General features: G+C 46.9%; 1 protein-coding gene across 5 annotated transcripts in view; it reads left to right on the top strand.

Annotated features, from left to right (window-relative positions):
* The window catches only part of CAMTA1 (calmodulin binding transcription activator 1), a 2,249,809-nt gene that overhangs the window by 1,971,682 nt on the left and 254,252 nt on the right, over window positions 1-23,875 (top strand). For all 5 annotated transcript variants that reach the window (XM_073656516.1, XM_073656517.1, XM_073656515.1 and 2 more), the window contains one exon: window positions 3,145-3,271. In XM_073656516.1, the coding sequence (XP_073512617.1) occupies window positions 3,145-3,271 (127 nt within the window). The remainder of the gene's footprint in view (window positions 1-3,144; window positions 3,272-23,875) is intronic.

Here is a 23,875-nt window from a genome sequence, read left to right as displayed (position 1 = left end):
ACATGGAGGGCAGGTAGAGAGTGACAGACCCCACACTACACATGGAGGACAGGTAGAGAGTGACAGACCCCACACTACACATGGAGGACAGGTAGAGAGTGACAGAAACCACACTACACATGGAGGACAGGTAGAGAGTGACAGACCCCACACTACACATGGAGGACAGGTAGAGAGTGACAGACCCTGCATTACACATGGAGGGCAGGTAGAGAGTGACAGACCCCACACTACACATGGAGGACAGGTAGAGAGTGACAGACCCCACACTACACATGGAGGACAGGTAGAGAGTGACAGATCCAGCACTACACATGGAGGACAGGTAGAGAGTGACAGACCCCACACTACACATGGAGGACAGGTAGAGAGTGACAGACCCTGCATTACACATGGAGGACAGGTAGAGAGTGACAGACCCCACACTACACATGGAGGACAGGTAGAGAGTGACAGACCCCACACTACACATTGAGGACAGGTAGAGAGCGACAGACCCTGCAATACACATGGAGGACAGGTAGAGAGTGATGGACCCTGCAATACACATGGAGGGCAGGTAGAGAGTGACAGACCCTGCACTACACATGGAGGACCATTAGCGCATGATAGACTCCGCACTATACATGGAGGGCAGATAGAGAGTGACAGATCCAGCACTACACATGGAGGACAGGTAGAGAGTGACAGACCCTGCACTACATATGGAGGACAGGTAGAGAGTGACAGATCCTGCACTACACATGGAGAACAGGTAGAAAGTGACAGAAACCACACTACACATGGAGGACATGTAGAGAGTGACAGACCCTGCAATACACATGGAGGGCAGGTAGAGAGTGACAGACCACACACTACACATGGAGGACAGGTAGGGAGTGACAGACCCCACACTACACATGGAGGACAGGTAGAGAGTGACAGACCCCACACTACACATGGAGGACAGGTAGAGAGTGACAGAAACCACACTACACATGGAGGACAGGTAGAGAGTGACAGACCCCACACTACACATGGAGGACAGGTAGAGAGTGACAGACCCTGCATTACACATGGAGGGCAGGTAGAGAGTGACAGACCCCACACTACACATGGAGGACAGGTAGAGAGTGACAGACCCCACACTACACATGGAGGACAGGTAGAGAGTGACAGATCCAGCACTACACATGGAGGACAAGTAGAGAGTGACAGACCCCACACTACACATGGAGGACAGGTAGAGAGTGACAGACCCTGCATTACACATGGAGGACAGGTAGAGAGTGACAGACCCCACACTACACATGGAGGACAGGTAGAGAGTGACAGACCCCACACTACACATTGAGGACAGGTAGAGAGCGACAGACCCTGCAATACACATGGAGGACAGGTAGAGAGTGATGGACCCTGCAATACACATGGAGGGCAGGTAGAGAGTGACAGACCCTGCACTACACATGGAGGACCATTAGCGCATGATAGACTCCGCACTATACATGGAGGGCAGATAGAGAGTGACAGATCCAGCACTACACATGGAGGACAGGTAGAGAGTGACAGACCCTGCACTACATATGGAGGACAGGTAGAGAGTGACAGATCCTGCACTACACATGGAGAACAGGTAGAAAGTGACAGAAACCACACTACACATGGAGGACAGGTAGAGAGAGACAGACCCCGCACTACACATGGAGGACAGGTAGAGAGTGACAGATCCTGCAATACACATGGAGGACAAGTAGAGAGTGACAGAAACCACACTACACATGGAGGACAGGTAGAGAGCGACAGACCCCGCCCTACACATAGAGGACAGGTAGAGAGTGACAGACCCTGCAATACACATGGAGGACAGGTAGAGAGTGACAGACCCTGCAATACACATGGAGGGCAGGTAGAGAGTGACAGACCCCACACTACACATGGAGGACAGGTAGGGAGTGACAGACCCCACACTACACATGGAGGACAGGTAGAGAGTGACAGACCCCACACTACACATGGAGGACAGGTAGAGAGTGACAGAAACCACACTACACATGGAGGACAGGTAGAGAGTGACAGACCCCACACTACACATGGAGGACAGGTAGAGAGTGACAGACCCTGCATTACACATGGAGGGCAGGTAGAGAGTGACAGACCCCACACTACACATGGAGGACAGGTAGAGAGTGACAGACCCCACACTACACATGGAGGACAGGTAGAGAGTGACAGATCCAGCACTACACATGGAGGACAGGTAGAGAGTGACAGACCCCACACTACACATGGAGGACAGGTAGAGAGTGACAGACCCTGCATTACACATGGAGGGCAGGTAGAGAGTGACAGACCCCACACTACACATAGAGGACAGGTAGAGAGTGACAGACCCCACACTACACATTGAGGACAGGTAGAGAGCGACAGACCCTGCAATACACATGGAGGACAGGTAGAGAGTGATGGACCCTGCAATACACATGGAGGGCAGGTAGAGAGTGACAGACCCTGCACTACACATGGAGGACCATTAGTGCATGATAGACTCCGCACTACACATGGAGGGCAGATAGAGAGTGACAGATCCAGCACTACACATGGAGGACAGGTAGAGAGTGACAGACCACACACTACACATGGAGGGCAGGTAGAGAGTGACAGACCCCACACTACACATGGAGGACAGGTAGAGAGTGACAGACCCCACACTACACATGGAGAACAGGTAGAGAGTGACAGACCCTGCTCTACACATGGAGGACAGGTAGAGAGTGACAGACCCTGCTCTACACATGGAGGACAGGTAGAGAGTGACAGACCCCACACTACACATGGAGGACCAGTAGTGCATGACAGACTTCTGCAATAATCTGTAACAGCATTTTTTATTATCTGTCAATTTAATATTCCTCACATGATACAGGGACCTTTGGCACCAAGACGTGTATCTCTGAACCCTCTATGGCTACATTCATACAGATTCTGTTTAAAGTGATTTACACTATAAATTATGAAGCTAAAGTCACAAAACTCCTTTTTAAGAATTTTTATATTAAATTGTAATGATAAAACTGTTTTTAGTGATTCCATCAAATATTGTTTTTACTTCAAGTGCATACTAATTATTATCCATCTTACGGCATATCTGTGAATTTGTCTTTTCAGGGAGGAGTGAAAGTCTTAATTACGGGGCCATGGCAGGAAGCCAGCAATAATTATAGCTGTTTGTTTGACCAGATCTCAGTGCCTGCATCTCTTATCCAACCTGGTGTCCTGCGCTGCTACTGCCCAGGTAAGAGATATTTAATAAGGAGTTCAACAAATGCTAGATAAATACGTTATACAGCGAGAAGCTTTGAAATGGTTTATCAGGCTAAACAAAAAATAATATAATGAAATAATGATGTTACTATTATTATTTGTTACTTCTATTAGTATTTGTATTATTGTTATTTTTATAATTTATATTGCTTTTATTATACATTAAATTTAATCTTTCACCAGGTTTATTTTTCCCAGTCTACGAACATCATAAAATAGGAACAGAAACCCTGATTCCAGAATTGTATCACTTACTAGACTTTTGCTTTCGTTTTGATAAAATCATAAATTTATCTGCTGCAGCTCTGCTAGTCTTCTTCATGATGAGCTCTGCCATCAGCATGACTGATTGACAACTTTCTGCCTACACTGTGCATAGGCTGAAAGCTATCAATCAATGGTGGAAGAAAGTGTTAACTAGGAGCTCATGAATACAGAGGACTACATAGCAGACACTCATCATTGAGAAGACTAGCAGGGCTACATTAGACATAACAATAGAAAAATGAAAAAAGATGCTGTAACATACCTGGCGGCGTCCTTGCATGGTGGTCCATCTCCCACTGTGCAAGAGGGCGCACTTGATCTCCTGTCCAGAATGTCTCTCTGGCTTCCCTCCATGCTGTCTGTTTGTGTCTGTTTCTGCTGCTTAAGGGCGGCGCCCGATCACTTCCTGCCTTTTGTACCTGCTGTGGGTCACACCCCTTGTGCGTCCTCAGCCTATTGCTGTCTGTCACTTGGTATATAGCTCGGCAGCTCCCTTCTATCCCTGCCTGAGCATAGTGTTTCCTTCAGTGTGTGCTTGCACTCTGAAGGTGCCAGGTCCCGTCTCTTGTCTCCTGCTTTTTGTATCAGTTCCCGTGTCTGAACTGAGTCCTGTATGTCTCCTGCCTTGCGGTATCAGCTCCCGTGTCTGAACTGAGTCCTTTCTGTGTTCTCTTGTCTGTCCTGTCTGAACACGCTCCTAGCCTGTTCCTCCTGCCTTCTAGGGGCCGATTACCTAGACCCGCTCCTGTGTCTGGCCTGTCCTGTCTGAACACGCTCCTTGCCTGTTCGTTTCGCCTTCTAGTGGCCGATTTCCTAGACCCGCTCCTGTGTCTGGTCTGTCCTGTCTGAACACGCTCCTTGCCTGTTCGTTCCGCCTCTCTGGGGGCCGTATTCCCAGACCCGCTCCTGTATCCCTCTGCAGTGTCGGTCTCCTCCGTACACTCAGTTCCAGTCTGAACTCTCTCCTGTCCTTTACCTGTTTTGCCTCTATGTCCGTTCCCTTCCTTTTTCTGCAGAGTCTGAACTCGTACCTAACTCCTGCTTGTTGTCTCTGCAAGTACTGTGTGAGTATCTGGCTCTGTCTTTCCCTTCCTGTCTGTTCCGTGTGAACAGAGCCCTGTCCTCCCTGCTCAGCCTTGTCTGCACTCTAGCTGTGCTTGCCTGTAACCCTCTGCCTGTATTGTTCCTGAGTCCCGGTGTGTACTGGGTCCTATCCTGCCTGTGTTCCTACCTGCTAGTGCCTCCCTGTCTGCACTCTAGCTGTGCTTGCCTTTACCCCCCTGCCTGCATACCCGCCTGCCTGCATACCAGTCGTGCCTGCCTATACCCACCAGTCTGTGTGCCAGCCTACCAGCCTGTTCCTGTATTCCCCTGTGTGGGTCAACAGCCGTGTCCGGGGTCTGTCCTGGAGTAGCACCTGGTCCCTCTGCTCGGTTCCTCCTTGGTGCACTGGCGTCGTATGCCGTCGTGCGACCCGGGTCGGATCGGGTGAATACTTAGTCACGCCCCTCCAGGCATTCACTCTCCGGCACGGTCCAGTGGAATCACTACCAATCACACGCACACGCCGCTTAGCCCGGGCGTGTGCATAACAGCATGCTCAGGCCATGGTTCCCGTTGAGCCCCACGGCCTTCGCTCTTTGAGAAGTTTTTCCAGCGAATACATGCATTAAAATAAATAAATAAATTTTTTTCCCCCTTTAGCTGAGTTCCAGGCGAATTACGCACCGTCCAGATGGATCTATCAGCTCTCGTTCCTGCGGATCCGCCACGTTACTATGGGGATCCAAGACAGTGTCGTGCATTTGTGGAGCAATGCATGCTACACTTTAAGGCCTACCCTCTCTATTTTCCTTCCGATTGGGCTAAAGTGGCCTTTATGATGTCTTACCTGGCGGGTGATGCCTTGGAATGGATCAACCCCCTATATGAAACACAGGATCCGATCCTCTGGGACCTAATGGCCTTCCTGGTGGCCTTTCTAATGGTCTTCGATGATCCTAACCCGGAGGCTCCTGCTGAAGCTTCACCTCCCAATATCCCGGAGCAGCCCCGATGGGTAATGTGTGTGGGTAGCGCAATAGTCCTCCAGCCCAATGAGACTACTGCCCACCCAGAATCCTCACAGGGTGACTACGCTTTCCGGAATACTTCTCTCAACCTCAAGAGGCAGTCCAGACGTGCTAGACGTAGAGGCAAGCCGTCACGCCAGGGTCTGTCCTCCCTGAGACCTCCTGACCCCAACCTTGAAGTCCCTACTGAAGCTTCATCTCCCTGTATCCCGGAGAAACCCCAATGGGTAATGTGCGTGGGTAGTGCACCAGTTCTCCTGCCCGAAGAGACTTCTGCCCAACCAGACTCCACACAGGAGAACTTCCTGCACCCGGCATCAGATGCTTCTCTCTCTTTAACCGGTGTGCATGTCCAAGGATGCTCCAAAGCTGTGGTTACCTCTGAGTCTGTGCACCTCTACTACCTGGCGGAGGATCCCCTGTTGCCTCCTGAATCCTCCGGGATACCACTCGATGACAAATGGAGAGAGACTTCTCTACACCCGGTACTCAATACTTTGTCCGCTTCGTCCTGTGAGCCTGACAATGGGTACCCCAAAGTGGTAGTTACCTCCGAGTCTCTACACCCCTCCGACCAGGCGGAGGATCTCCAGTTGTCTCCTGAACCCTTCGGGGTGCTACCTGGTAACGAAAGGACAGAGACTCTCCTATACTCTGTACCTGATACCTCGCTCGCTTCGTCCAGTGAGTCCAACCTAGTGTACTCCGAAGCAGAAGTTACTCCCGAGTCTCTACACCCCTCCGACCAGGCGGAGGACCTCCAGTTGTGTTCAGAACCCTTCGGGGTGCCACCTGGTGGTGAATGGACAGAGACTTTCCTATACTCGGTACCCGATACCTCGCCTGCTTCCTCCAGTGAGTCCGACCTAGTGTACTCTGAAGCAGTTGTTTTCTCTGAGCCTCTGCACTCTTCTGACCCGGCGGAGGACCTCCAGTTGTTTCCTGAATCCTCCGGGATACCACCAGATAACAAAGAGACAGTGACTTTTCCTCATTATGTACCTGATAACCCGTCTATTTCTTCCTGTGAGCTTGACAAGATGTACCTCGAAGCAGAGATTACCCTTAAGTCTCTGTCCCCCTCCAACCCAGTGAACGACTGGTCCTCGAATTCCCTGCGGAAGATTCTGGCAGGCCTGAAGAAGAGGGGGCGTAAGGGGGGAGGTACTGTAACATACCTGGCGGCGTCCTTGCATGGTGGTCCATCTCCCACTGTGCAAGAGGGCGCACTTGATCTCCTGTCCAGAATGTCTCTCTGGCTTCCCTCCATGCTGTCTGTTTGTGTCTGTTTCTGCTGCTTAAGGGCGGCGCCCGATCACTTCCTGCCTTTTGTACCTGCTGTGGGTCACACCCCTTGTGCGTCCTCAGCCTATTGCTGTCTGTCACTTGGTATATAGCTCGGCAGCTCCCTTCTATCCCTGCCTGAGCATAGTGTTTCCTTCAGTGTGTGCTTGCACTCTGAAGGTGCCAGGTCCCGTCTCTTGTCTCCTGCTTTTTGTATCAGTTCCCGTGTCTGAACTGAGTCCTGTATGTCTCCTGCCTTGCGGTATCAGCTCCCGTGTCTGAACTGAGTCCTTTCTGTGTTCTCTTGTCTGTCCTGTCTGAACACGCTCCTAGCCTGTTCCTCCTGCCTTCTAGGGGCCGATTACCTAGACCCGCTCCTGTGTCTGGCCTGTCCTGTCTGAACACGCTCCTTGCCTGTTCGTTTCGCCTTCTAGTGGCCGATTTCCTAGACCCGCTCCTGTGTCTGGTCTGTCCTGTCTGAACACGCTCCTTGCCTGTTCGTTCCGCCTCTCTGGGGGCCGTATTCCCAGACCCGCTCCTGTATCCCTCTGCAGTGTCGGTCTCCTCCGTACACTCAGTTCCAGTCTGAACTCTCTCCTGTCCTTTACCTGTTTTGCCTCTATGTCCGTTCCCTTCCTTTTTCTGCAGAGTCTGAACTCGTACCTAACTCCTGCTTGTTGTCTCTGCAAGTACTGTGTGAGTATCTGGCTCTGTCTTTCCCTTCCTGTCTGTTCCGTGTGAACAGAGCCCTGTCCTCCCTGCTCAGCCTTGTCTGCACTCTAGCTGTGCTTGCCTGTAACCCTCTGCCTGTATTGTTCCTGAGTCCCGGTGTGTACTGGGTCCTATCCCGCCTGTGTTCCTACCTGCTAGTGCCTCCCTGTCTGCACTCTAGCTGTGCTTGCCTTTACCCCCCTGCCTGCATACCCGCCTGCCTGCATACCAGTCGTGCCTGCCTATACCCACCAGTCTGTGTGCCAGCCTACCAGCCTGTTCCTGTATTCCCCTGTGTGGGTCAACAGCCGTGTCCGGGGTCTGTCCTGGAGTAGCACCTGGTCCCTCTGCTCGGTTCCTCCTTGGTGCACTGGCGTCGTATGCCGTCGTGCGACCCGGGTCGGATCGGGTGAATACTTAGTCACGCCCCTCCAGGCATTCACTCTCCGGCACGGTCCAGTGGAATCACTACCAATCACACGCACACGCCGCTTAGCCCGGGCGTGTGCATAACAGCTGCACTTCCACAGGTAAACTAAAAACACTATTTTATTTTTTTATACCCGAAAACCCGACATACTAAGAAAAAACTGACGCGTTTCCGGCATTTTAGACACCTTTAGTCATAGCATAGTAATGAAATGACAATGGTCCTATTTTAAGCTAAACACAGCCAATCACAGAGAGGCTGAAAATAACATGTGTAATTAGCAGGTGTGCAAGAACACAGAACATGCAATGAAATACAAAAAATAACCAATCAATATATATATATATATATATGTATAAGAGATCTATCCTCTAATTCATGCATATGAAATATTTTGCTATCCAAATTTAATACGAAGCATGGGGCATACAGTAATGTACATAGAATGACAAATGAATATTAATAAAAAAGATTGCTCCTATAATTCATACCTTTGGGATGTTTGCTATCTAAATTTAATATCCAAAATCCTTCTTGCAGCATTAGGCGTTTTTGACAACTACCTCCTCTGGGGGGATATGGCACTCTTTCTATACCGAAGAATTTAAAGTACGTTGAATCACCATTATGCATAGTAACAAAATGTTTGACAGCATCAGAGTACGATCCATTTTTTTTAGATATATTGTTTAAGTGTTCGGAAATTCGCTGTTTTAATCTTCTAGTGGTACATCCTACGTATTGTACTTTATATAAATTACAAAAAATAGAATATACTACATGGTGAGTATCGCACATAAACCGTGGTGAAGTAAAAATAAACACGGCCCTTTGGGCAAAAACAGGAGAACAAACAAACCTCAGTGGTAACACCATGCACAGTCCTTGTGGTAGCGGGGATCCACCCTCTCAGGGTTCAGCAAACACACTGTTCGGGTTTATCTCAAACCAAACGTCTCCTGTCTGGAGCTAGCCTCTCCAGATACTGACCACCACATGACTCAACAGGCTGGCTATTTATATCCCAGACCACACCCCGGGTTGGAGATATAGTGGACAGCCTCCCACTCGCTCTACAGCTCTTCACATAAAACCTGGCCCATTAAATATGGCTGATTAACCCTCTTGGTACATAACATGCTGGAGAAAACGTCCAGGTTTCACATCACTGAAGCCAACAGTCTCAGTGAGACATATCTCCCCTCCAGCACTCTGCCAGTGACTTTGTCACACAGTGTTTTGTCAAAACTATAGCAAGAAGCCCAGATTTAGAATCAGGATTTCAGACCCTACTTTTGCTGGGACACCATAAACCTAGTGACAGATTCTTTTTTAAATAAATTAATAAAAAGTAAAGTAAAAACATAATTATGATAATGAGTATTACAATTGTAATTACTTTTTCTATGCTCATACACAGTAATAACTGAAATTATTTTGTATTCCTTGTATTATTATTTTGTAACAAATTACAGTAGTGATGTGTAATATTTGTTATTATAATTATCATTTTCATTATTTTTACGATTATTGCAATTATCTTTATTAAAAAATAGAGATATATATTAAAGGCATCTGACAGCTAGTACATGATGCCCAATCCACAAGCAGCATGTATCCAGCACTGGCGGTAGTATGATTTCAACCATATACAGTACACTGTATGTGACTCTGAAACGCTGCAGCGTTTCAGAGAAGAACACACTTTAAGAGCTGCCTGGGACCGAGCCTTACAGGAGACTAGTCAGACAGGTGGGTCCCTGGTGGCTTCTCCCCGTCCACTGCCATGGAGTGACAGATCTCTCCTTATACAGGTATGCAGGGTTGTTAAGGGAATGGGGCGGCTACAATACCAAGTCAGATTATTAAACTTGGGGTTATTCAGTTTGGGAAAATGAAGTGTAAGTATATGAGGGGGCAGTACAGAGATCTTTCCTATGATCTTTTTACACCTAGGCCTGTGACGGTGACAAGGGGCATCATCTACATCTAGAGGAAAGAAGGTTTATATCACAGATGCAGATTCTTTACTGTAAGAGCTGTGAAATTATGGAGCTCTCTGCCACATGATGCTGTAATGGTTGATTCACCACTAAAATTCAAGGAGGGTCTGGACGTCTTTCTTGCTAAATATAATGTTACAAGTTATGGGCACTAGATTTTGTAATGGGACGATGAACCAGGGAACTAGTCTGATTGCCGTATGTGGAGTTGGGAAGGAATTTTTCCCCTAATATGGAGCAATTAGCATCTGCCCCATGAGGTGTTTGCCTTCCTCTGGTTCAACATGTTATGGTATAGGTTGAACTCAATGTACTTGAGTCTACTTCAACCTTAAAAAGCTAAGAAACCTGTCACTTAAGGAGAGCAGGGGGAGAAACCAACGACTTTATAAGCATGTTTTTCTCCGGAACACCGCAGCATTTAAGAGTCACAAATTTATGGCTGAAATCATGGAACTAGTGTCTGATACATGCTGCCTGTAGATAAGGCAACACGTATCAGCTCTCAGGTTCCCTTTAAATAGTTAAAGGGGTTGTGCCACAAACAAAAGTACATTTTAATCAAGAGATATTGGAATAATAATGAGTTCCACAACTGGATGTATTTTAAATAAAATGTTCCGGTGCTGAAATAATCTTATAAATGTGCCCCTGCTGTGTACTGTGTAATGGCTGTGTCTGACCGTACAAGAACAGAGTCTGATCATACCACAGCCCCTGGGCAGGGGGGGAAGTGTGGCGCCCTGCAGCGCACAGGTGCCACAGAACCCAGCAGGGTGCATGGATGGACTTCTCCACAAGAGGCCCTCACACATTCACACACCTCCACCCTTCCACCTCAGACCACCAGAGGGAGCCCTGATAGGGATATATATAGGGAGGGTGGTGCCAGGCAGCTCAGTGAGTGGTTAGTTGTGAGAGAGTGTGCTGGCACTTAGACCAGCGAAGACGCAGCTCGTCTGCTGCTGCCGTAGTGAGGGCCCTGAGTGTGGCCGACGGCAAGGAGGAAAGGAGAGAGGAGTTGAGGGGGCAGAGGAGCGTACCAGGCTCACCCCGAAATATACACCGGACACCCGGTCCGCGCCTACGGGGCCCCTTTATACCCAGTAGGGACCACCGGATACCTGGAGGACTACAAGTCCCAGGTCGACCAGCGCTGACTATCGTACCAGGGCTAGGAGTCACGGAGGCCCCAGCGTCCAGGGAGAGTGATCTCCAAGAGAAAGCCCTACCACCAGGTCAGCAGGTGCAAGAGAGAGAGACAGTAATTAAGCTGGCCTAGCTCCAGGCAGGTCAGAAGCTTAGCAAGTGGAAGCAACGGATCAGGAGGCCCTATACCCGCTCACTGGGGAGAGTCCATAAGTGCACCCTGCCTACCGAGTACCCTGGACCATACCTGCATCTACACCAGTAAAGGTACCGAAGCGAATCCCCGTGTGAGTGTCCGTCATTTCTTCCTGAACCGCCCTGGTCGTCTCTCCCCTGTACCACCATCCATTACCCTACACTGCCCTGAGGCCCGCTCCACCTGTGGGGAGCCGTTCCATCACAAGCTGCCTTACCATCTGCCTCAGAGGACTGCTCCGCAGCGGCGGCTCCCTTTAGCCGCATTCCACAGGTGGCGTCACGAACACTTTACAAATCCCCTATAAATAATTCCTCTTTTGGGTGACCACCCTGGGCCACGGACCGGGTCAGCCACCATGATATCCTCCACCAGCATCCAGAGTCCCGTCTGCCGAGTACCCCACAGCCCTGGAGGCACGTCAGAAGCAAAAGAGTATACAGACATTACAGCACGGGATCACAGCTGATTTTTTCTTTGAGGTAAAATATTGTTTAAAAAAAGGCAGGGAAATGTTTTACCTCACAAAAAGAATTCTTTTCAGCTGTGATCTCCTGCTGTAATGTCTGTATACTCCCCCCCTGCACAGTAACATACAGTGACAGTTAAGTGCCGACAGCTGTCAGTTACAGCTGAACGGCACGGGAATAGGTGCACGGAACTATGCCGTCGGTCCCCGCATCCAGATCGCCATGATCGGTCAGTCAAGCTGCACCTCTGAAATATCAGCACCTCCTGCCCGATCAGAGCAAGAGCTCAGTGCTGCCAGTGGCTGGATTCCTGCACTAGAAACCAGTAGCGGTGTCAGCGCCGTCCCTGGCTGTGAACCCCCTAAATGCTGCGACTGGTGAAAACGTCATCTTGTCCCGCAAAAATCAAGCCGCCATACTGCTCCATTAACCAAAAAATAAAAAAGTTATTACTCTCAGATTAAAGTGATGCAAAAATAATTATTTTTTCTAAAAAAGTTTTTAGTGTGTAAAAGCATCAAAACATAAAAAAACTATATAAATGTGGTATCACTGTAGTTTTACTGTCCCGAAGAATAAAGCCGCCTTATCTATTTTACCACATGCGAAATGGCATAAAAGAAACCCTCCAAAAAACAATTCCTGAATTGCTGGATTTTGTTCCTTCTGCCTCCCCAAAAATCGGAATAGAAAGCAAACAAAACATGTTATGTGGCCGAAAATGGTACCAATAAAAACGTCAACTCATTCCACAAAAAACAAGACCTCACATTACTCTGTTGGCAGAAATATGAAAAAATTATAGCTCTCAAAAATTGGCGATGCAAAAACTAGTTTATGCAAAAAAAAGCAGCTTTTAGCGTGTAACAGCTGTCAATCATAAAAACCCGATATAAATCAGGTATCGCTGTAATCCCACCAACCCAAAGAATAAAGTCGGCCCATCACTTATACCGCATGAGGAATGGCATAAAAAATAAATGGAACCAATTTTTCACCTGCTGTTGATTTGTTCATTCTGTCTCACAAACATTTCTGTAAGGCTCGGCTCACATTTATCCTGCGCTCTGTGCTGAGTGCTTACACCGGGGTTTCCATGTAAATCTCTGAAATACGTGATTCAGACGAAACCCCCTGTGGAAAATTCCCTGTAATGAGGCAGATGGAGGCACCGTGGATGCCATCTGGCCTATGATCTGGCAGTGTCCGTCTTTTTAGGGATGCATAAAAGCGCCATCGACTAGTTTTGTGCACCTCTGAAAAGAAAGACACCGCTGAACAGAGGCCAGATGGAGTCCAGAGTAACTATGCTACCTCATTATAGTGATTGGATCTCTCAGGAGTTTCATCTGAATCACGTTACTCAGAGATTTAGATGGAAAACTCAAAGTAAGTGCTCAGCATTAAGCGCCGGATAAATGTGATCAAAAATGTTATGTAAAATGTTCCCAATAATAGCTTCAACTCAATCCACAAAAAAAAAGCAAGTCTCCACTCAGGTCCATCATCTGTCAACAGAAATATAGGGGCTTCCACATTACTGGTAGTACAAAGGCTCTGGAAAATGACTCCTTGCCACCCAAAAGAAATCCAGCAAATTCTGCGCTCCCAAATCCAAATGCCCCACTCCCTTCTGTGCCCAAGTGTGCCTAAACCACATGTAGCATCCACATGTTTTGCAGGGGTATAATTTCCAAAATCGGGTCACTTGAGTGTGGTTTCTGCTCTTCTAGCACTTAGGGACTCTGTATATGGAGTCCACAAACTGTTCTAGGAAAATCTGCGCTCCAGGAGGCAAATAGCGCTCCGTCCCTCCGGAGTCTCACCGTGTGGCTAAGCAGGACTGTACAGCCACATATGGGGTATTTCCACGTTCAGCAGAAATTGTAGGACAAATTTTGGTACCTTACTCATTTCCCCTTGTGAAAATGTAAAATCTGGGCTAGAACTAAATTTTTGTGGTAAAAATGTAATTATTTTTTCTTCACTGCCGAAAGGTATAAAATTCTGTGACCCAACTGTGGTGTCAATATGATCACTGAACTCCTAGATTAATTCATTGAGAGGTGTAGTTTGTAAAATGGGGTCACTTATGGGGGGGTTCTGCTGTTCTGGCACTTCAGGGGCTCTCCCAGTGGGTCATGGCACCCGCAAACCATAACAGAAAAATCTGCACTATAGAATGGCACTCCTTCCCTTCTAAGCTTTGCACTGTACCTCAAAAGTAGTTTCTGATGACATGTAGGGTATTGTTTCACCCAGGAGAAATTGCACAACTGAGAGGTCCATTTTTCCCTATTAGCCCTTATAAAAATTAAAAATTTGGGGCTAAAACAACATTTTAGTGGAAGAAATGTAATTATTCTTTCTTCACCGCCCAATGGTATAAATTTCTGTGAGGCACATATGGTGTCAATATGATCACTGCACCCCTAGATCAATTCATTAAGAGATGTAGCTTGTAAAATTACATCACTTATGGGGATTTCTGCTGTTCTGACACCTCAGGGGCTCTGCCTATGTGACATGACACTCTCAAACCATTCCAGCAAAATCTGAACTCCAATATGGCGCTTCTTCCCTTTTAAGCTTTGCACTGTGTCTCAAAAGTAGTTTTCCCCCACACATGGGGTATTGGCGCTTGGGTCCATTTTCTCCTGTTACACTTGTGAAAATAAAAAAAATTGAGGGTAAAAGAAATTTTTTGTGGGAATTTTTTTATTTTTTTGGCTCTACATTATAAACGTCTGTGAAGCACCCGGGGATTCAAAGTGCTCACCACACATCTTGATACATTCCTTGAGGGGTCTAGTTTCCAAAATGGAGTAATTTATGGGGGGTTCCACTGTTTAGGCACATTAGGGGCTCTCCAAATGCGACATGACATTCGCACTCAATTCCAGCCAATTTTGCATTAAAAAAGTCAAACAGTGCTCCTTCCTTTCCGAGCCCTGCCATGCGCCCAAACAGTGGTTTTCCATCACATATAGGGTATCACCATACTCAGGAGAAAATGCACAACAATTTTTCGGTCCATTTTCTCCTGCTACCCTTGTGAAAATAAAAAATTTTGGGCTAATAGATCATTTTTGTAGGAAAAATGTGATTTTTTTAATTTTCTTGGCTCTACATTATAAACTGTTGCACAGCACATGGGGGTTCAAGATGCTCATCACACATCTAGATAGGTTCCTTGAGGAGTCTAGTTTCCAAAATAGGGTCACTTGTTAGGGGTTTCCACTGTTTAGGCACATCAGGGGCTCTTCAAACGCGACATGGCGTCCGCTCTTGATTCCACCTAATTTTGCATTCAAGAAGTCAAATGATGCTCCTTCTCTTCCGAGCCCTGCCGTGCGCCCAAACAGTGGTTTTCCTCCACACATGGGGAACTCAGGAGAAATTGCACAACAAATATTTGGGTCCATTTTCTCCTGGTACCCTTGTGAAAATAAAAAAAAAATTGGGTTTCAATTTTAAATTTTTGTGAAAAAACATTAAATGTTATTTTTTTCTTTCCACATTGCTTCAATTCCTATGAAGCACCCGAAGGGTTAATAAACTTCTTGAAAGTGGTTTTGAGCACCTTGAGGGGTGCAGTTTTTAGAATGATGTTACTTTTGGGTATTTTCTGTCATATAGACCCCTCAAAGTCAGTTCAAATGTGATATGGTCCCTGAATAAAATGGTTTTGTAAACTTTGTTGGAAAAATGCAAAATCGCTGGTCAACTTTTAATCCTTATAACTTCCTAACAAAAAAAAATTGTGCTGATCTAAAGTAGACATGTGGGAAATGTTATTTATTAACTAATTTTTGTGACATATCTCTCTGACTTAAGGGCATAAAAAATCAAAGTTTGAAAATTGTGACATTTTTTATATTTTTGCCAAATTTCCAATTTTTTCACAAATAAACGCAAGTCTTATCGAAAAACTTTTACCACTACCATGAAGTACAATATGTGACAAAAAAGTAATCTCAGAATCAGTGGGATCCGTTGAAGCGTTCCAGAGTTATTACCTCATAAAGTGACACTGGTAAGATTTAAAAAATGAGGCTTGGTCATTAACCTACAAAGTGGGTCGGTCCTTAAGGGGTTAAATAGACAGATTTGAAATAAACAGATTTATTTATAAAGCTTGTGACGCGCCCCCAGGGCCGTGGGGTACTCAGCAGCCGGGCCTCTGAATGCCGGTTGGCGGGGAATATCACGGTGGCTGGCCCGGTCCATGACCCAGGGCGGTCAGTGCGAAAGGGGTTTATTTTTGGAAAGTTTGTGACGCCACCTGTGGTGTCTGGTGAGGATCACCAGCGCTGCAACAGTCCTCTAAGGCAGAGGTCCCCAACCGCCGGTCCGCGGACCAGGACCGGGCCGTTGGGGTTTTTCAGCCGGTCCGCGGGGAGAGGGGGCCCCTCCAGCCTCCAGCAGGGCCGCCATCAGGGCATGACTGCCCTGACTCCAGTATGGGGCCCGGCCGGTAGGAGCCCCCTCGGAGCCCCCCTCTTGTGCGTCTCTCTCCTCATGGGGCCCCCGGCCGCATGCTAAGCGCCGGGTCCGGGACATCTTAGCGCTGCGCTGCTGCGGCAGCACCTTCATGATTCCCCTGACTTCCGGTCATGTGACGGCGCCGTCACATGGCCGGAAGTCAGGAGAACCTGGTGTCAGCGATTTGGACGAGCGCCAGGATTCTGCAGGGATCGCATGGGGGTAAGTATAACAAGTTTTATTTTTTTTTAAATACAATTAACTAGGAGTGGGGGGAATGGGAGATGCACATGGGGGGAGGGGAGAGATGAGAGATGCACATGGGGGAGGGGAGAGATGAGAGATCCACATGGGGGGGAGGGGAGAGATGAGAGATGCACATGGGGGAGGGGAGAGATGAGAGATCCACATGGGGGGGAGGGGAGAGATGAGAGATGCACATGGAGGGAGGGGAGAGATGAGAGATGCACATGGGGGGAGGGGAGAGATGAGAGATGCACATGGGAGGGAGGGGAGAGATGAGAGATGCACGGGGGGGTGAGAGATGCACGGGGGGGTGAGAGATGCACGGGGGGGATGAGAGATGCACGGGGGGGATGAGAGATGCACGGGGGGTGGATGAGAGATGCACGGGGGGGTGAGAGATGCACGGGGGGGATGAGAGATGCACGGGGATGAGAGATGCACGGGGGGGATGAGAGATGCACGGAGGGGATGAGAGATGCACGGGGGGTGGATGAGAGATGCACGGAGGGGGATGAGAGATGCACGGAGGGGGATGAGAGATGCACGGGGGTGAGCTGCACATGGGGGGGGTGAGAGATGCACATGGGGGGGGTTATGTTTACATAACTTTGTTGCCTTATGAAGGGCGGGGGGGGCCCCCAAAAATTTCTTGCACAGGGGCCCACTACAGTCTGTGTCCGCCCCTGGGATGAAGTAAATGCAGCTGAACAGCAGCTGTCAGGACAGCTGCCCTGTCCTGCTGCAGGGTGTGATGGGGCCTCAGTGATGCGGCTCCTGGCACAGCACATTATGTGGGGCTCCTGGCATAGCTCCTGGCGGGGACCTGGTCTACACTATATGATAAGTATGCACTAAACTCCAAATCCCTCCATTACCCCGCCCCCATATGACCAAAGCCCCGCCCACCCCACCCCCTCCTTGCTGGGCCATGGAAAAATGATCTTGCTTCAAGCCGGTCCCTGGTGCAAAAAAGGTTGGGGACCACTGCTCTAAGGCAGATGTTAGGGCAGCTTGCGATGGGACGGCTCCCCACAGGTGGAGCAGGCCTCAGGGCAGTGAAGTGATGGAGGGTGGGTTGCGCTGGGCGTTGTAGTGCAGGGGGGGGAACAATGGCGCCGATGAAAGAATGGACGGAGGCAGTACAGTGCAGTCATCTGAGATTTTACTCACAATTCTTTAGACAGTCCACAGGTGCACTGTACAGGTGCAGGCCTCCCGCGTAGCGCTGCATTCACCGGGCAGGGGTTCAATCCTTCCTCAGGCAGCTTGGGGATACCTGGCAGAACCCCACTTTCTTGTGTTCCTATTTTGACCGTCTTCACACTGGTCTTTCTCCCTCCTGCTCTGCGCTGCCCACTCTCAGTCCTGTTCAGGTACTCTGAAGTCCCTCCTGTCCGTCGGAATTCCACAGACTTGCTTGACCCTCAGGGGACTAGAATGAGGCTGCGATCCCTCTGTCTTCTGACAGATGCGGGGCATACGGGTGCCGTCCTGCATGCGCCGTACCCCCTGGGATCCTTTCTTAGAACGGAGCCTACTCCCTGCTCCCCTCCTGGGCCTCTGACACTGGGCCCTACTTGTTGAGCAGATCTCCTAATGAGACTGTTCTTCTGAACAGTCCCGAGCTGTTCTTCTGAACTGCTCCCTAGAACTGACCCTACTACTGAACTGCCACCCTAAGATGGCTTCCCTATTTTATACTCCTACTAAAGTGCTCCCTCTAACTACTTCCTCCACCCACACCCACTACTGGTTCCCCCTACCTTTGGGTTCCCCCCACTCCAGCCAGGGTCAGGGCTCAGCAGCTGCCCCTCCAGCTGGCCTGGAGCAGTGTAGTGTTGGATGCAGGTGTCTGGGGTTCCGTGCAGCACTCCCACCTTACCTGAGAGAAGGGAGACATCACACCTCTGCGTGAGGTGCAGTACCTCTGTGGCAACTGAACCCTCAGGGGCGCCACACTTGCTTATATGGCGCCATCATATTCCACAGGGCTTCATAGACATTTTCATCACTGTCTCCATTGGGGCTCACACCATCTATCAGCATGTCTTTGGAATTTTGGAGGAAACCCATGTAAATATGGGGAGACCCCAAAGCTGCAAAGCACAAAGCAATAGTGCTGACCACTGGGCCACCATTTATTGATAGATAGATAGATAGATAGATAGATAGATAGATAGATAGATAGATAGATAGATAGATAGAATGATAGATACATACCTAGGAGACAGAGAGATTTATTGCTAAATCCCCACCCCCACCCCGCCCCCGCTGCTATAATAACTCTTGGTATATTAATGTTACTATTAGAGATTTGAAGGTTATGATTATAACATTTTCTTGGGCAGACAATAAATCTGTCCTACTTATAGGAATAAATGCATACAATAAATTGTAGCCTAATGTATTTAGGAAATTAATCAGTATTTGAATAACTCTGCTCCAGGGAATAAGTGGATGTTGTGTAATCAGAAGCCCATAATGGTAGATATAGCAATCTAGAAGGAATGGAATTACTGTATTACATAGACCCATCTGGTTCTGCTCAGAGATCAAGGACCTATTTACTGCAAAGAATATTTGGCACAAGGAGAAAAAGACCTTGCTGATTTATTTATTTATTTTTCTATTTACTGGTGGAAATTCTCTTTAAAGGCATGGGTTCACTGGGGTGCAGTCGCTAACATATTAATAAGTAATTTTCTTTGCATTTTTTCTTCCCTTAAACATAAAAGCCCCTTTGGAATTGCCTCTGGATTACTCCAATCATTGGTAATTAAGGTTCTATTTATAACGACTTCTATATGTGGAACTAGTTTGAAGCTCTAATTGTTATAGGAAGACAGTCAATACAGGGGGCTTAATTGTCATGAACAGAGCTGGAGTGGATCAAGGCCAATTCTCCCATGAGGCAAGATGTAGACCTTGTCTCAAGTGGTAGCAAAATACCCTCCTCATTATAGAAGATGTTATTATTACCATTCTGGCAATCACCAACTCCCCTCTCCTCCGTTTCTTCTTCTTCCAAGATAACAGCATAAAGGTTTCACGCAAAGCTTCTGGGACATAAAACCTAAGGGTGAAAACATTAGAACATAACTTGTAACACATATAATTAAAATATACACATACAAGATCAATCAATCAAAATATACAAATAGCAAAACGTGAGCAAATCAAAATGAGCAGACAATCCAACAGGTATTGTTCTTAGTACCAAAATATTTTGAAATGGTGCTACCACATCCAGAAGATTGCTCAAAGTGTTGTTCTACAAAGTCCTGGATTCGGGCAGTCACTGTCCTTCTTCCTCCCTTCTAGGTTGTCTTTCCCTCCTATACATACAATACAAAGTCATATGCACATCTAAGCCCTGTTGTAGACTGTAGCCTAAGTTTGAAGCTTATTTTTGTTAGTCCCATGATAAATCCAGTATTACATGATATTGATACAAGGGAAATTGCAGGGCTTGCACCGTGAATGATAGTCTACTGACGAGGTCATCAGGGCAGTAACTCCATATAGTATGTATCAAGGTATACGTGTCAAACTCTGGCCCGTGGGCCAAATCTAGCCCCACAGGGGGATTATATTTGACCCACCACAACAGAACTACCACCCCTATGTCGGGCCATTAATTTGCATGGATGACTTTGTGGGGCCCATTATACTGTATGGAAAGCTATGTGGGGCCATTATATTGTTTGGAGGACAATGTGGGGCCCATTATTCTGTATGGTGGACTGTGTGGGGTCCATTATACTGTATACTGGTTGGCCAGCATTTTTCATTTTGGCCTTCTGTGTGTTTGAGTTTCACATCCCTGTATGAAGGTGAAGGTGGGAGTAATACAGACCATGACTGTGCCTACTGTCTCCACTCCAGGACTCTCTTGGAGTAACACATCTCCAGAGCATCTTCATATTCAGTTAAGATGTCCATTCCAAGTTATTTTATCATTAGAGCCATGGAGAGGTAAACCATTGAGTCAGGGAGGCATCCCACCCTCAATACTCAATGGTAAGCTCTAAATCAAATTAGAATTATCAATACAGTAATTGAAGATCTATCTGTTTAAACCTATAATCTGCCAGGTGCTTAAAGGGAATCTGTCAGTAAGATCAACACCCTCCCCCCCAAATAGCTAAATTGACAGCACACTCATGGCTGAATTTGCAACTAGACACCAGAGTTCCTTTGCCTTGGGCAGCAGGTTGAGTCTTTAAGACATGATTACGAATGAAAATGCAAATGCACAAGCATTTCAGGGTTCAGAGGAGCACCAATTAGCTCCCCGCCCCGGCATTCAGCAGCGTGATTATACTGCAGAAGTAGCGAAGACATGGAGCTGATAGAAGCTAAGCACTCGGTAGAGCTGAAGATATAAGGATCTTTTACTATACATGTACAGAGTGAGAGATAGTGTAAGGGTACAATATGGAGAAGGACAGCATGGAGGGGGGGGTGTGAAGAGAGGGCACAGTGTTTAGAGGGATCAGCGTGAGGAGGAAAGTGTGGAGATAAGGACAGTGTAAAGTGGGGACAGTGTGGAAGCCATAGTTCAGAATGGAGTACAGTATGATGGGTATAATTCATAAAGAGAAAGTGTGGAGGTTGTAGTTCATAAGGGGGTACAATGTGGCAGGTAGTATATAAGGGGGGATGGTGTAGAGGCAATATTTTATAGTAGAAGACAGTGTGGGGGACAGTGTGGGAGTCATATGCAATCATTTGCTCTACACTAAATAAGCTCTACACTAGGGCACAGTGTAGAGCGTATCTAGTGCACAGCATCTACAAATATTTTTATTTAGGAACATTATAATGACACTGACACTAAAGAGGGAAGTCGGCAGAGACGATCTGTGGCTTTGAAAAATCATCATGAGGTTTGGACCAGATGAAGAAGAAAGGAATGAGAACAATTCCAATCAGAGAAGATGCCACCTGCAAGGTACCTGGACCTAATGGTTCATTTACACTGGCCGATTGTGGCCTTTAAGCGCAAGCCGACCAGCTATATGGCATTGATCTACTAGCAGCAGCACAGAATTTCCAGTTAGCAACTTAGCCATTGTGAAGGACTCCTGCCACTTGTGGGAGCTTCAAATTTACCATTTACACAGCTGTTAATATGTTCATAAGGGAAATGCAAAAACAAATCATTCTTTTATGAGTTTTAATAATTTGCAGACACCCAATTCCAAATTACGGGACACTGCACGCCTCACTCAAATTCTGCCACAAATCACCAGAAACTTCCTATCTATGCAGTTACATAAGCCCCACGCTTTGCTTTCCCATTTGCTGGACAGTTGCATGAAAACAGGACTTTTAGAAGGCATGCTTCTCTTATGTAGTCCACTATGAGCCACCTTTTTGGTTGTTTTTCTTATTTATGTTGACAAATAGAGCAAATTATGAGAACTGAAAAAGATTGTTTTTCCATGAAAGGTTTGATTTATAAGACAATTTTTTCCTTCTGTGACATGTAACAGTAGAGTGGGCACCTACTAAAAATGCCTTCCAGGAAGAACATGTAAGACAGGACTCTCCATTACGTCAACTCTTAATAGGGCAATGGACCTGGTCTATAAATCATGACTTTGTGTAGACCAGCTATCGCTTTGTGTTTTTTTTTTTTGAGGCTACGGTTATTGATCGGAAGAAGTAATTATCCATGCAGAAGTGACATTACAGGCACATTACTGCATGCAAATACATGGAGAAAGCTACTGGAATTTAGAAGATAAATGGAAGTGTAATATAGGGATGATGAGCATAATTAATAACATATTTGTATGGACTCTAAAACAAATTCACCTATGGATCAAAATAAAGATTTTCTTATGATTCTTTGCGTCAACCTAAAAGGGGGGGGTCTTCAATGTCCAAATTTAATGACCCTACTTTTGTACTGCTATGAGGGTGTAACGAAGTGGCACCCTGGTGTCAGTAGTAGGGCGCAGTCAGGCGGCCTTATAAATCGGAGTGAAGTGGGAACGCAATGTATGGACTGGCCGGCTGCTCTCCTGATCCAGGCACAACTGCTTCATGTATTCCTATGCAGCTGTCACGCTTGGGTTGAGAGAGCCGCTGGCCAGTCCATGCACTGCGTTCCATACGGCTGTCTGACTGCACCCATAGTGACAGTGGTTCGCAATTGACACCCACTTAATTGATGGAAAAGGAGATGTCCTAGCCTGAAGGCCATTTTAGTGTAAATTTTATTATGCTGATATCTATGAATATTTCTGTTCTCATTTGCACATTAATAAGGAATTCCACCCTAAAACCATTTTCTATGGCAAAGTGGCAAATATGGTGAGGATCCCTGTCAACTCCTAAAATAAAGAACCACTCCTACAACACTTTTATTGCCTAAACCTGTATAAACATTGTGACAGTGTCACTGGTTTTATACAGTTAGGGACAGAGACAACATTTTTCTAATTTTGGTTCTAGACATTACCACAATGAATTTTAAACAAAACAATTCAGATGCAGTTGAAGTTCAGACTTTCAGCTTTCATTTGAGGGTATCCACATTAAAATTGGATGAAGGGTTTAGGAGTTTCAGCTTCTTAACATGTGCCACCCTGTTTTTAAAGGGACCAAAAGTAATTGGACAATTGACTCCAAGGCTATTTCATGGACAGGTGTGGGCAATCCCTTCGTTATGTCATTCTCAATTAAGCAGATAAAAGGCCTTGAGTTGATTTGAGGTGTGGTGCTTGCATTTGGAAGTAAACATGCGGTCAAAGGAGCTCTCCGTGCAGGTGAAACAAGCCATCCTTAAGCCGCAAAAACAGAAAAAACCCATCAGAGAAATTGCTACAATATTAGGAGTGGCAAAATCTACAGTTTGGTACATCCTGAGAAAGAAAGAAAGCACTGGTGAACTCATCAATGCAAAAAGACCTGGGCGCCCACGGAAGACAACAGTGGCAGAATAATCTCCATGGTGAAGAGAAACCCCTTCACAACAGCCAACCAAGTGAACAACACTCTCCAGGAGGTAGGCGTATCAATATCCAAATCTACCATAAAGAGAAGACTGTATGAAAGTAAATACAGAGGATTCACTGCACGGTGCAAGCCACTCATATGCATCAAGAATAAAAAGGCTAGACTGGACTTAGCTAAAAAACATCTAAAAAAGCCAGCACAGTTCTGGAAGAACATTCTTTGGACAGATGGAACCAAGATCAACCTCTACCAGAATGATGGAAAGAGAAAAGTATGGCGAAGGCGTGGTACAG

The sequence above is a fragment of the Phyllobates terribilis genome, unplaced genomic scaffold, assembly GCF_046119375.1.
Source record: "Phyllobates terribilis strain yellow unplaced genomic scaffold, ASM4611937v1 Scaffold_12__6_contigs__length_324123572, whole genome shotgun sequence".
Classification (NCBI taxonomy): Eukaryota; Metazoa; Chordata; class Amphibia; order Anura; family Dendrobatidae; genus Phyllobates; species Phyllobates terribilis.
The sequence above is the reverse complement of the archived record's forward strand: the minus strand, read 5'-3'. Positions and strand labels throughout refer to the sequence as shown.